Genomic DNA, 13,392 nt, shown 5'->3' with positions numbered 1-13,392 from the left:
GGGGGGGGTGTTCAAATATCAACAATCTTCACGCAGCATCGCTTACTGCACCAAAGCTCACAAATAACAAAAGTAGAGTCCGACCGATAAAGGATTTTTAAGGCCGATACCAATACAAATATTTAGTTATTTAGATATCTGATATATCGGCAGATCATGTATAATTTAAAAAAAATCCAGAAACGCGTTACAAAACATACAGAATTCCATAACATTAGTTATTTGTAGTTATTTATGAGTTATCACTAAAATAATATGATGATAATTTGTTTTATTGTCACAACAGAACAGAGGAACATCAAAATAGGTCTGATAAATAAAATGTATAAAAATACAAACTTAAGATATGAAACTTAGAACTAAAAACACATTAACCAAAAAAAAGTCTGTGTTGCCAACAGGGGCGTTGTACAGCGCCTTCTGGTGGACAAACTATGCAACGCTCATAACATGGTTGACAATCCGCTTCTATTTTTTAAATATTCATTGAATGATTTTTTTTTTTTTATTATTATTTTAAATTGTCCATTATAAATGCCAATATCTGGAAATGCCTAATATCGGCCGATCATATCGGTCGGGCTCTAGACAAAAGCACCTAAATTAATTAGTATTGGAGCAGAAGATAACATTATTCTATCAGTTATCTACCAATATATTTGAACAATAAACAATTTTCTGGATTTGAACAGGCTGCATTAAACATCCACTGTACGGTACAACTTCCAAGCAAAGCACATTTCAGTGCTCGGTGCAGAACAGCTGCCAAACAAACAGAGGGCTGCAAAACAGCACGTGCACGGGTTTACAACAGATCTATGGCTCGCTGGATGGCAACAGTTTTTTTTCCTTTTTTTTAAGGTCATAGATGTTTTTCTTTCTTTCTCTCATGCCAAAGGGCAAAAATAGTTTCAGGTTCATAGTTGGACTTTGAACTGCCAAACAATATTTTTTATTTGTTTTCTTGGGGTCTACTAGAATAGGTTTACATGCTTTGATGTTCAAAAAAAACATTGTTTCTCACACAGCCCAATAATGCAGTGCCTCCACCTGAAACATTAGGCCCGTTGGAGATGAACTGCGCCTCGCCTGTAAAGTGGACGAGAGCAGGCGCCAGCAGCCGGGCGGGGACAAAAATCCGCTGTCAAGTAGGACAGGTTACAGCCACTTCCTGTCACCTTCAGGCAGGAAGTCACACTCACATGCTGTTAGGTCCGACAGAGTTGCTCTCAAAATGCTCTACATGCGATCTGTTGATGATTTTAATAAACAGACTTCATGATCTGTACTCAACAGATTTAGTCTCTCTGACTTCTAAACGTCACTATCAGCCACACGTGGTTTGTACAGAATAAGCCTTTAAAATCTGACAAATAGCAGTTAAAATCCCTCTGATTCAAAATCAATAAAAAGTTTATATGAAAAGTCATCATGTTGAGTCGATTCTGAACCAATCAGCTGTTAGATCAGCTGACAGGCCGGCGTTTCCCAGCATGCTCTGGGTCCGCCTGGGTCATGCAACTGCGCCAACTGCGTCTCAAACCTGTGGTTGCTTTGATATTGTGAGGTTATTGTTGCCTACGTGTGCATGAGTTCAGAGCAAGTTGGGATCAAGTTGGACACAAATGCAACCAGCATGCAACGGGCGGCGATCGCGGGGATCTATTCTGCGCAGAGCTGGCTCATCTCGAACGAGCCAATTAATTGGGGAATTTCAAACAGGAAAGTGGACGAGCAGTTGAGAAAAAGTTCTGTCTGTAGAAAATAAATCCCTATTTTGAATGAAATATGTTTTCTATTATGTAGTATCTATAAAAGAGGGGAAAATCCAAAAGAAGATAAAAAGCGACACTTAGTTTTTCCCCCCAAAAAAATGCCATAATAAATCTCACGTTTTTGCCTCTTTTCTCCTGAAATATTGCAGACTGAATATCTTTGGGTTTTGGACAAGTGATGAGAGAAAACTAAAATTTTAAATATGACAGTTTCTGCTTCTGTCAATGAGCAGGAGATTAATAAATTATGGAAATAAAAGTTGCAGCCCTAGTTTCTTCTGTCGTTGGTACATGCAGAATTGTATCGAGGTGTTGATGAAGGTAGACGTCCTTCTATTGAAAAGAATGAACATCTGGTTGGCCCTGTACCGCTGTGTATGTGCTTACCTGTCAGAGTGGACGTGGTTGCGGATCTCCTCCAGCAGGCTGAAGGCCCGACCCAGCGGCGACCGAAACACGTCCACCGTCACCAGGCTGCTGTCCCACGGAGACACCGCCGCCTTCACCAACACCTGCTGGATGTAGGCAACCGGAGGACCCCGGTACTACAGAACACACACACACACACACACACACACACACACACACACACACACACACCCACCCACACACACACACCCACAACACACCACCACACCACACACACAACCACCACACACACACACCCACACCACACACACAGACACCACGTGCCACATTCAGTCGGTCTGCTGAACCAGCCATTTTAGCAAGTAATCTACAGAAGTTTAAATGACTGCTTTTTAAACAAGAACTCAAGACAGTGAAAGTCTTCCGTGACTGCTGTCCAGGTTGCTGTAACCCTGCCTCGACGGCTTTCTGTAACGTAAAACTGCTGTTGAGAAGTAAGTGAGCCATTGCTTTGTGTTCATCTTTCATCATTTATGAGCCTCCATCTTTGCTGTGAAAAGTGTATACCTCGGTCTGGGTCTGAGAACCAGTTTTAGACTTTCAGAGTGAATGTTGTGAAGAGATGTCACTTTACGTTTGGATTCAGATTTAGGGTTAAGAGTTAGGATTCCAGGTTAAGGAATACTAGTAACAGTGCGATGTATGTATATACTGTAAATGTGCATGTGCTTTCTCTTCTCCTACCCAGTCGGGCCGTTCTCCGAGGTCTCCCTGAGGCTCATGGGAAGGGACGCTGTAATCTCGCACTCCTGTGGTGAACTCCACGGGACCCGTCCCAGGCAGGGGAAGCCTTAATAACGGATAGCTGGGAGAGAGAAAGGGAGGGGTACATAGATGTGAAACACAAGTGTGAGAATAACTGAACCGCTCAACGTCTGCTGATTTTATCTGCTGGAGATATTTTCAACAATATTTCAAGTTCATTGAGTTCAACTGATATTTCATACTGGAACATGGGTGCCATGTATAACCTTAGACCCATACAGTTGGGACCATTCCCTCTAGGGGTGTAACGATACATCGATCTGGATTCAATCATCAACAATCCTCTCATTTTGAGTAGTTCATTTAATAATGGTAGTTTTGAGCAACCACGAAGAATAACAGAATAACAGTTGAAAGATGAGCCTTCAGTGGAGACAGGAGCGATGGGTCGATAAGGGAGTCTTTCAGTGTACAGTGTCTGTGTTCTTTATTTCTGCTAACTGATCATGTATACCTATTATCACAGGATTAACAAAAACAGCTAACTTGAATCCTTTTCAATTTAAAAAATAATTATAAAGAATAGGGTTGTGTGCTGATGGACGATATCGTCCATTGTGACAGGTGACCAGCCTCACAATGGAGAGCCACCACCGTGATGGGACTTTTCCTCAACAGTTGCATTCTTCTTTTACTAAAGCCAACCCCGTTTTTCATTTCCTAAACCCAACCGGTTCTTTTCCTAAACTCAACCATAGCTTTCTACTCGTGATAACACGGCAAGTGCCGTGTATGGGTACGCCCGGTCTAAACAGCGTAGACATACATGCGGATAGCTCAAAAAGCAGACAGATAACACACCTCTTGGCTTAAGAAAGTTGTATAGTTGGCGTGTATATTTACGCAAAGTCATGATGCCATGTTGGATACATAGAGATTTACAATGTCCTGAAGAGTTTCCGCCATCTTGAATGATTTTCTTTGACTCGAGCAACCAACGTAAATACGTCACGCTGCCTTAACTTCAATTTGCTTTGTCGCATCGCTCAGCATTTTCATGAAATAAGACTTCTAGTCTATTTTGGCCTCGTCTTGCTCATGGCAGCGGCAAGCTTGTTTTCTCTATGGATGAAAAACGCATGTTATTTATCAAAAATCTCATTGTGTAAATATTGTGTGAAAGCACCAACAGTCAACACTACAATATCCGTATTGATATTGAGGTATTTGGTCAAAAATATTGTGATATTTGATTTTTGGTCACATCAGTCTTTCAGACACAAATGCATGGGGAAATAGGATACAGGTTGAAATAAAAACCTTACCCTTTAAGAGTTGCCTACAGGGCTGTCGTCAAGACCAAGACAAGTCAAAACCAGAACACTTCAGGGACTAAAAGGGGCCAAATCTGAGAAAAGGCAACTCCTCTCCCATGACCAAGCTTGAATTTATATTAGCGGCTAGTCCTCACTTAAAAAGGAAAGACAAGAGTTCTTGCACTAAGAGCTTTCATAACTTCCCCATCTAGTCATCACCATAGTGAAGACATTTCTTCCTGGGGTCCAACACAAGACAAACAATATTATAAAGCAAATTACATATTTATTATACAGTACATAATATATACATAGTTTATAAAATGGCACATCCAAAAAAGGGAGGGCTGCAGCTGAGTAAACCCCTTTCATAAAAGGGACACATGCATATGACCTGCGTTGGACCTCTTCATTAAGAACAGCTGTCACGCTGTTAGTAAAGACTCAAGTCAGCAGCGTAGCTCCATACACTTAACTGATACACTAGAGCATTACACAAGAAGTTACAGATTTGTTTTTTTCCGGCTTGCAGATTCATGCCGAAAAATTGCATTCTGTTGACTTAATGATGTTTTCCTGTTCCTTAATCTAACTGCTGGGGAACAGAATCTGTGAGGGGACGTGGGGAACATTTACGGGCTTTAAGGAAATCACCTAAATCACTAAGTACATTGAGTGGACAGTAGCATGTTGGCACACATAAGAAAAGGCATTGTGCATTCTGCAATCAGACAGTGATTTACTCTGGAGGGTAGGCTAGACCCATCAGGAACACATTGTGTGTGTGTGTGAATGTATGAAAAAAAGTCTCAAGTGTTGCTTTAACCTCTTGAAACACACTGGAAAATATATGATTTTCTCGCCTAAATTTTTACCCCCCTAACATGCTGCAGTGTCCCACATGCTTTGGCCCCTGGGATGACCCGGAGTTCATTGTGAACCTAACACCTCAGCTTGTTGTTTCTAGTGGCATTGTGACACTAGGCCTTATTGACACAGAGCTACAGAGGTTAGAACACCAGAATTCTATTTCCGTCCAAGTAAATCATCTAAAAAATTATAAAAAGCACTACTGTAAGCATATTACAACTGCTATATACTAAATAGTACCCTAGCAACATGTCTCAACTTTGAACAGAAAAATCCAGAAGAAAATTGCTTATAAAATGGATTTTTATGATTTTTTTCTACAGATATGTCTGTGCTTTTGTCTAATTTCTTATTTCTAAAAAAGCCCAAAAGTGCTAAATACATAACTTCTGAAATACAAAAACCATCTACATCACTCACACACATGCCTAAAATAAGTAGATACTAGATTTATGGGAATAAGTAATCATAATTTGATGAAATGTTGAAATGCTATAAGAGCCATATTTTTGCTTTCAGACAGTTGGAGTGAACTCAGGGATAGGTTTTTTGTTGGCCATGTCGGTACCATTCAACTCGTCTCTTTACTGGCTATACAGGGATGCCAGTTTTATGCCCTATGTTCTAATTGGTGGGTTCACTGTCATTCTTTCCCACGTGGGCCCAATGGGAGCTGTACGATATGATTGGCTTAGTTTGGTGTATCTCTTATAGAATCAGGCTATTGGTTGGCAACCAGCTTCATTCGAACGTGCTGGCACCACAGATTCAATGATGTGTCGGCATGATTCCTAGCGCGCACAGGGAAAAGTTACACGCGATCAAACCGAGAAATGATGCACTATCTAGATTCGAACGTCAAACTTGGCCAGAAACTCACAGATTTTGAGGACCAGATAATTATGGATTACAAGGCTGGATATTCTAATGTTTGACATGTTTACGAAGGAGGAAAACAACGTTTTCGGCGATCTTTCACCGCTGTGATTAAAGACACGAGCAGACAGGTATGGATGCAGATTCATTTTATACTTAAATCTGTCTGTCTTGCTTACTTCAGAACAGAGTTATACCGTTGTGAGTCACCTTATTGCTTGTGTGTGGGCTCGATGGAATGCATACTTAAGCTTTCTACGATGTATGACTTGAGCGTGTTTATGACGGTTTATGCAAGTAATAACGTCCTTTTATGGTGCGTTCCAATTTCGAACCACCAGTGGTCTAATCAATCACACAAGCCTCCAAGCGGAAGGGCCTTTAAAGAAATTATCCAAATGTGAAGTTATGTTAAAGAAACTTGATTTGTTAGACGTTTTGATCTTTGTGATCAAGTCGTAGTACTTCTGCATGTATTAACTGGACGAGAGATTAGAAAGGTCTGGAAAATGACCCCAAAAAAACTGAGGAGCAGGTGAAAAGGTAGTTGCTGAGTTATTGATCAGTAACATTGGCCCCCAATCCCAAAGTGAGCCCTGAGGATTTAGGACTAAAGACTCACTGAGTTACTAGATCTCAGACGCTAAGTGAGTGAGTGAGTGAGTGAGGTCACATGGGCTCAGATAGGTATAGGTGGGATTGGGACAGCACTTCCCCATGGCAACGTTGAATAAAAAAAAATTTGTTGCTGACACTTGCCGGTTCGGGAATTTTCATTTTAAGTTTGTTGCTTTCCACACAACCAAGATACAGGAGACTGCTACCTGAGTCCAAACTTTTTCAAACTCTTGTTATACAAGCCGGACAACAAGTTGGTCCAAAAAACTGATTTACAACTTCCTTATCATTAATTATTAATGGTTTTATATGATTTGAGTCAGAGGAGTGATCACAGATGGGGGCCAACGTTCAAAGGGTTGCTTTTTGTTTATTGGCTGGCCCACTGTGGTTCATACAGTGCAGCCGCGAGGGCTTTTGATGTGCCAGGACTTTCCTATGGTCTAAACATCACACACGCTTTGAACTGTGGGTAATTTTTGTGGTTGAAGTCTGCATCGATGCAGACTCCCGGAAAGGGTTCAGTAAGGGTGTCCTCGAACCCTCACGCCCTTTGAAATTGGACATTGGGACAACCCTGAGCCCTTACGAATGTCGCGAGAACGTGCACCAAATTTCACCAATCATCCAAAACCACCGATTAGGCCTTTATCACCTTCCACGTTGCCAGTGTATTGTTATTTTGCACTGTTTGATGAGTACAAATGTTACTTATTTTCCTTTCAGAAATGTGCTTGTCAGTTCAGATAGAAACCTCTTCACTCTGGTTTCTTTCCCTCCCTCACCTCCCTTCCTCCCCCTCTATGCAAGGTCACTGTAGCTCCACAAAGGCCTCTTTTGTGCCGAGCCGGCCCCCCTCCTGACAAGCAGATGGAGGGACAGGCCTCCCATTCTCACAGGGCCATTTTCTCACAGCCCTGTGCTCGAGTTCTGCCTTTAACATCCCCGTCGCCAAGCACTTTTCTTTCACTTAGCCCGTTTGCTGTGCACCCCTGCTGCAAGGTGCTGCCAGGACAGCTCGCAGCAAGTGCATGCGTGTGTTTCAGATTGCTGGGACTGTTTCACAATGCCTTTGCTGATGAAGCCGGGGCCAACTCTCTGACCTATGTCCTCTCTTTGGACCAGAGATTGAGCAAGAATAGAGATGTGCGTGTGTTAGGTGAATGTGTGTGTCCTGGTGTCGGCGGGGGGCTGTTATGTGTGTGCAGATGGCCGGTTCGGATGAGCAGAGCCAGTTACTTGTCTCCTCTGTCTAATCACTTTCTTTTCAATTTATTCTGTCTACACTGGGTGACAAGAATGCTTTTTTTCCCTTATGTTTAAAAAGGAGTCCACGCAGAAAAGCCGGCACTGGACCATCCCAACACCAGTCCTACTGTCACTGTCAGGCGCTCACAAACACAAAGCCTAACTTTACAGTACCAAACACTACTTACTTCCTCACATACTAATCGTATACTAATTGTTAGCACACATGCACCTATGGAAAGAAAGTTAAAACTTTAAGTAAACTTCTAACTTAAAGTTTTTTTGTCAGACAAGTAGTTGTGAATAAACTAGTGCCTTAAATAAATACTTTGCCAATTTAAATCCAGTTTTGTGCAGGTTTCAACAAGTCAGATTTAAGAGACTTAAGACCTTCATGAATGAAATCTAAGAACTATATCACAACATAAAAGTCCAACAAAATGCAGACTCACCAACTTGCAAAGTCTACAAAATCATTAAAAGTGAATAAAGCGACAGAGTAATAGTAATAATCTGTACGTATATGGTGAATCATATTTGCACTACTGAAAGGAAACACTACACCACCGAGTAAAAAGAAACCTTACAGTGTGCATAGATATAGAGCAGTTAAGACCAATTTTGAATTATTTAAGACCTAGAACAAAATACTAAATTTAAGACTTTTTAAAAGGCCTAAAATTTAGATTTTAAAATATTGGACTTTTGTAGACTTTTTTTAAAACCCTGAGGAAAACTCTGCTGTGTCATATTTGTGTGGGCAGTGTGTTGGCTTCCATTCGTAGCTGCAGCGCCATTACGAAGAGCCCATCACATTTTGCTGATTTATATCCAGCTCTGTGTCATAGCAGTGTGGTGACCCGGGCGGATCTTGGTGGACCTCTGCTGCTCCGAGCTCTGCACACCGTCCATACTGCAATGCCACTAGGTTTGTGTTCCTTTTTAACGATATATATATTTTTTTTTTTGAAGATTATTTTTGGGGGCTTTTCCCTTTATTAGATAGTGACAGTGGATAGACAGGAAAGGTGGGCGACAGATGGGGGATGACAAGCATCAAAGGGCTGCAAGCCGGACTCGAACCTGGGCCGCTGCAGGACTCAGTCTACATGGGTCGCATGCTCTTACTGGGTGAGCTAGAGGTCGCCCCATGATTTCCAATTTTAAAAACGGTAAAATAAATACAATTTCATCTTAATTTTAAGTAGGGCTGCTCGATTATGGAAAAAATATAATCACGATTATTTCGATCAATGTTGAAATCAGAATAATTAAACACGATTACTCTTTCTGGAAAAATGTTGCAATTATTGAACTTAAAAAACAGAGGAAAAAGTTAAATAAATCAACACATACAACTGTGAAATTTTCCTTAATACCTTTCCTATTTAAACTTAATTTTTTCATTCAGAACACAAGAGAAAATAAGAGTTCACTTGTAATGAGCTAAATAACTGGTTTTCTTGATTATACTGTTTTTGTGATCATTGGGAGGCGAAATCATAAACAAGATGATTTTTGTATTAACTGCACAGCCCTAATTTTAAGCATGAAAAAAAAAGAATCCAGAAAGAACACCTACCAGCAGGTGAGGATGCTGGCGGAGGTGAAGAGGATGATGGGTACTGGATAGGAGGCACACAGCAGTCCGTGGCGGTAGAAGGCCGCCGAGATCTTCTCTCTCAGCTGCTCGCGCAGCGTCATCCTGGTGGGCGGGGTCAACTGCCAGCCATCGGGAAGCACTGCACGGCCGAGGACTGTGTGCCGCGGGGCATCCAGGGACCTGGAGGGGCAAGGGAGACAACAGTTCAACAGATCATCGTTTGTCTTTCACATCGTAGGGATGCTACAGCAACGTAGGGCTAGGCAATATACGGATATTATATTGATATCGTCATATGAGACTAGACATCGTCTTAGATTTAGGAAATTGTAATATCGTAAATGGATTTAAAGGCTGCATTACAGTAGTAATGCACCTTTCTGTTACCAGACTGTTCTAGCTTTTCTATTACTTTTACCTTTACCCATTTAGTCATTATATCTACATTACTGAAGATTATTTATCTTATATCTCATTGTGAAGATATATTGTTAAAGCACCAAATGGCAACCCTATTAAATCACCACAACATCGACATCAAGGTATTAAGACAAGAATATCGCGATATCTGATTTTTTTCCATATCACCCGGCTACAGCAATGTATACGAATGTTTTGTTTCCACACAAATGCCCCTCAACAGCTCCATTACAGTCCTTCAGTTGTAATACTAAACCATACTTCTACCCAAGAGAGGTCTGTGGTGTAGTGTGAAATAAGTTTGAGGTAGACTGTGTGTTGAAAACATATCTATTAAAACTCTAATGAGCATTAAATGATTTTAGGTGAAAATACCAGCCATTGGGGCGGGGTAAGCTCAGTTGGCCGCAGGTTCGCCTACGACCTGCGGCCCTTTGCGGCATGTCATTCCCCTTCTCTCTCCCCTTTTCACAAATTCTTTATATCATTTGAAGAATTTCAGATTTGTTTTAACATCACACTATGTTTTTGCATGCATGCAGCCAGTACATATCTGGGCATCTTTTATTTAATTATTTTTTTCTCTATAATTTCACTCTAAACTGTTAACCACATCATTGATTATTTATCTAACATCTCTACCCAATAGTCAACCCTACAAGATCGTCGCAATATTAATATTGATGTATTTGGTAAAAAATATCATGGTATTAGATTTTCTCCATATTGCCCAGCCCTAGAACGAAAGTTTCAAAAGGAGAAAGCCCTAGCCGTGTTTGAAAACATATTATTATAGCTTAGCATTTTACCTTAATATCTGATGACGTATCATGGTAATTTTTGGATTTAATACAGTAAATATATTACATATTGCACCTTTAAAGTGAAGCTCTGTCCTAGACACCTATGAAGTTACGTACTCCAAACACATGCTGCCGACTAAAAGACATGGTGTGTTTTTCCTTCAGGCCAGCTCATACAGGGCTCACATGCGAGACAGTACTTCAACACAGAGCTCATTCAGCAGCCAAAAAGGTGTGGACACATTCCCCACAGGAGAAAACATGCAACTCCGGCTGAACGGCTACACTGAAGCAAACCGATGTAGCCTGCATGTCCCATCGCTCACACCCCGGCTTAACAACAACAACAACAACAACCCCCAGGTTTACCTGATAACAGCTGTTTGTTATTTGGACAATGGCTAAATTCCACTTTCACTCAGGTAGGAAAGCACTCAGGAATAAGCTGTCCTTTGAGTATTCACAAGAGCTGGAACAATTCCTTAATTCATAGAATGAGAACTATCTAAAATGGGCTGGGCGATATGGAGAAAATCAAATATCACAATATTTCTTATAGGCCTGCACAATTCATGGAAAAATACGAATCACGATTTTTTTAGGTTAGAAGTGATATCCTGATTCTCTGCCACGAAGTTGCACCGTGACAAAACACATTGGCAGTACCAAACCAAGGTTATTATAGTTATGCATTTGTCATTAGTTTTTATTTTGACTTTGTTTTCAAATTCAGTTTAGTTTTTATTTTTTGAAAATGCTTAGTTTTAGTTGAGTTTTTATTAGATTTGTCTTTTTTGTAATATGGGTTATTTGTCAGGGGATTTAAAAAGGTCAGAAAAAGTATTGTGTAATAATAACCCAACAAAAACATCATACAATTTCAGAATGATGTATTCAACAATTACACCAGTACAGAAAATGTATATTTGATGATGAGAACAGACATGTAAACAGTCAACACAAGACGCAGCAGTAAGTGCAGAATGTGTTTGACGTGTTCCAGGAGACTAAAGAAGACAGACAACAGGTGTTTTGAACTTTAGTTTGAGTGAAGTGGCGAACTTTTTGAAGTCAATCGACTAACACAGTTGTGTAAAAATTCCAGTATTAACCCGCATATTAACCCACGTTCCCTCCCGCTTTTGGTGTTCCTGCGTATTTACGAACCACCAGCTATCGGGCCCCCTGTAGTGTTCTCTGTCCTGCGGTTGTCTCCGTCATGCTGCTGGCCCTACGTAGCCATACATCCATGACCGTAACGTTACCGGGGTTAGCTTCTGTTTCGAGGAAAGGGGGCTTGACGTTCTCCTTCACCTTGTTAATCCTTTTATGGTATTCGGGTCAAATTGACCCATTTCAAATTTTTACAAGAAAAAAAAAAAAAAAAAAAAAGAAAGAAAATGGTACAAGTACATTTTTTCTACCTGAAAATCAACGGCCTTATCTTATTTTCTGTAATAAACATGTATTCCTGATTCATTCAGAAAATTATTCTGGATATGATTACTAATGTTTTTTCTAAGATAAGAATGATTTCATAGTGGATTTTTTACATGACTTATAACCTTATGACAAAAATCACACTTCCATTTTTAATTGTGTGCTAGTAGAGACTGATTGCATTCCCTAAACATACATGTTCTCTCAACTGTTTGAAATTGAGATATAGACAACATTTGTTGAGAGATTTTAAAGTAAAATGTAATTTCAGAATTGTTTTTAAAAACCCAAATAAGTCACGGGTCAATCTAACCCAGGGGTCCCGAAAGAAAAGTTGGTCTCTCAAATGTAGACTACTTTGAAATTAATGGGATGTTTCCCTGTAATAAACTGTCCACGTATTTTACCACCTTCCACTACAAGGCACTAGCTTTTATCTGACACTCATATTCAAATAGGACTCTGTCGCTTTCTTCAGACTTCTGGTACTGCATGACGCCAGGCGAGGGGCACGGACTGTTGTTTGTTGTGTTCAATTTTACACGGAATGTCAGAATTTCTGGGTTCCCAGTTGGAAACTAGACACGTTGTAGAGCGCCCTCTGGTGGACAAACTATGCAACGCTAACGCTCATAACACGGTTGACCATCTGTTTTTATAAGATTTGTTTTTTTTTAATCAACCATTATAAATGCCGATGATTGGGAAATGCCTAATCTCGATGCAGATAATATCGGCCGATAATATCAGCCCGCCGATATATCGGTCGGGCTCTAATAGGAAGGAAAGGATTTCTTCCTTTTGTAAAGCAAAATGTCATAAATCTACTAGCTCAAGCAACATTTATGAATATATCTGCTATTGTATTTTTTTTTTTTTTTTTTAGACTTTTGTAATAGTAAATCAAATAGGCTACTTATGGGTTTTGGAACGTTGTTCAGAAAAGAAATAATCCACATAATTAATTCCTTAAATGAGATAAGATAATTTATGAAAGTAAATTGTTAGTCGCAGCCCAAAAATACAGCCAACAACCTGTGTGTCACTACGATGCATTACACTAAACAACTCTTCAAACAGCCAATGTAAAAGACGTACACAACTCATTTAGTGGGTTTTTAATTACAGATTAAAAAGAAAAGAAAGAAATAAATTGTAAAATGATGAACCCAATATGTTTACACAGCCACAATATGGGAACTCCTTGCCTTCTGGGTTGTTTACCTCACTTAAAACAGAATCAACTCCTTCAGTTTCCAATATCAACTCATCTCCTGAGGACTTTTTTT

The 13,392-nt window shown here is 40.2% G+C and overlaps 1 protein-coding gene across 5 annotated transcripts in view; it reads right to left on the bottom strand.

The window, feature by feature from the left end:
* Window positions 1–13,392, bottom strand: part of scap (SREBF chaperone) — a 67,878-nt gene that overhangs the window by 50,263 nt on the left and 4,223 nt on the right. For 4 of the 5 annotated variants that reach the window (XM_032517565.1, XM_032517564.1, XM_032517563.1 and 1 more), the window contains exons 2-4: window positions 9,420–9,620; window positions 2,889–3,009; window positions 2,163–2,320 (exon numbers count right to left, since the gene is read on the bottom strand). In XM_032517565.1, coding sequence (XP_032373456.1) covers window positions 2,163–2,320; window positions 2,889–3,009; window positions 9,420–9,620 — 480 coding nt within the window. Of the gene's footprint in view, window positions 1–2,162; window positions 2,321–2,888; window positions 3,010–9,419; window positions 9,626–13,392 lie in introns of all 5 variants that reach the window. The other variant, XM_032517566.1, reaches the window with a different exon arrangement.

This window comes from Etheostoma spectabile, chromosome 6, assembly GCF_008692095.1.
Source record: "Etheostoma spectabile isolate EspeVRDwgs_2016 chromosome 6, UIUC_Espe_1.0, whole genome shotgun sequence".
NCBI classification, from domain to species: domain Eukaryota; kingdom Metazoa; phylum Chordata; class Actinopteri; order Perciformes; family Percidae; genus Etheostoma; species Etheostoma spectabile.
This window is presented reverse-complemented; position numbering and strand designations above follow the sequence as displayed.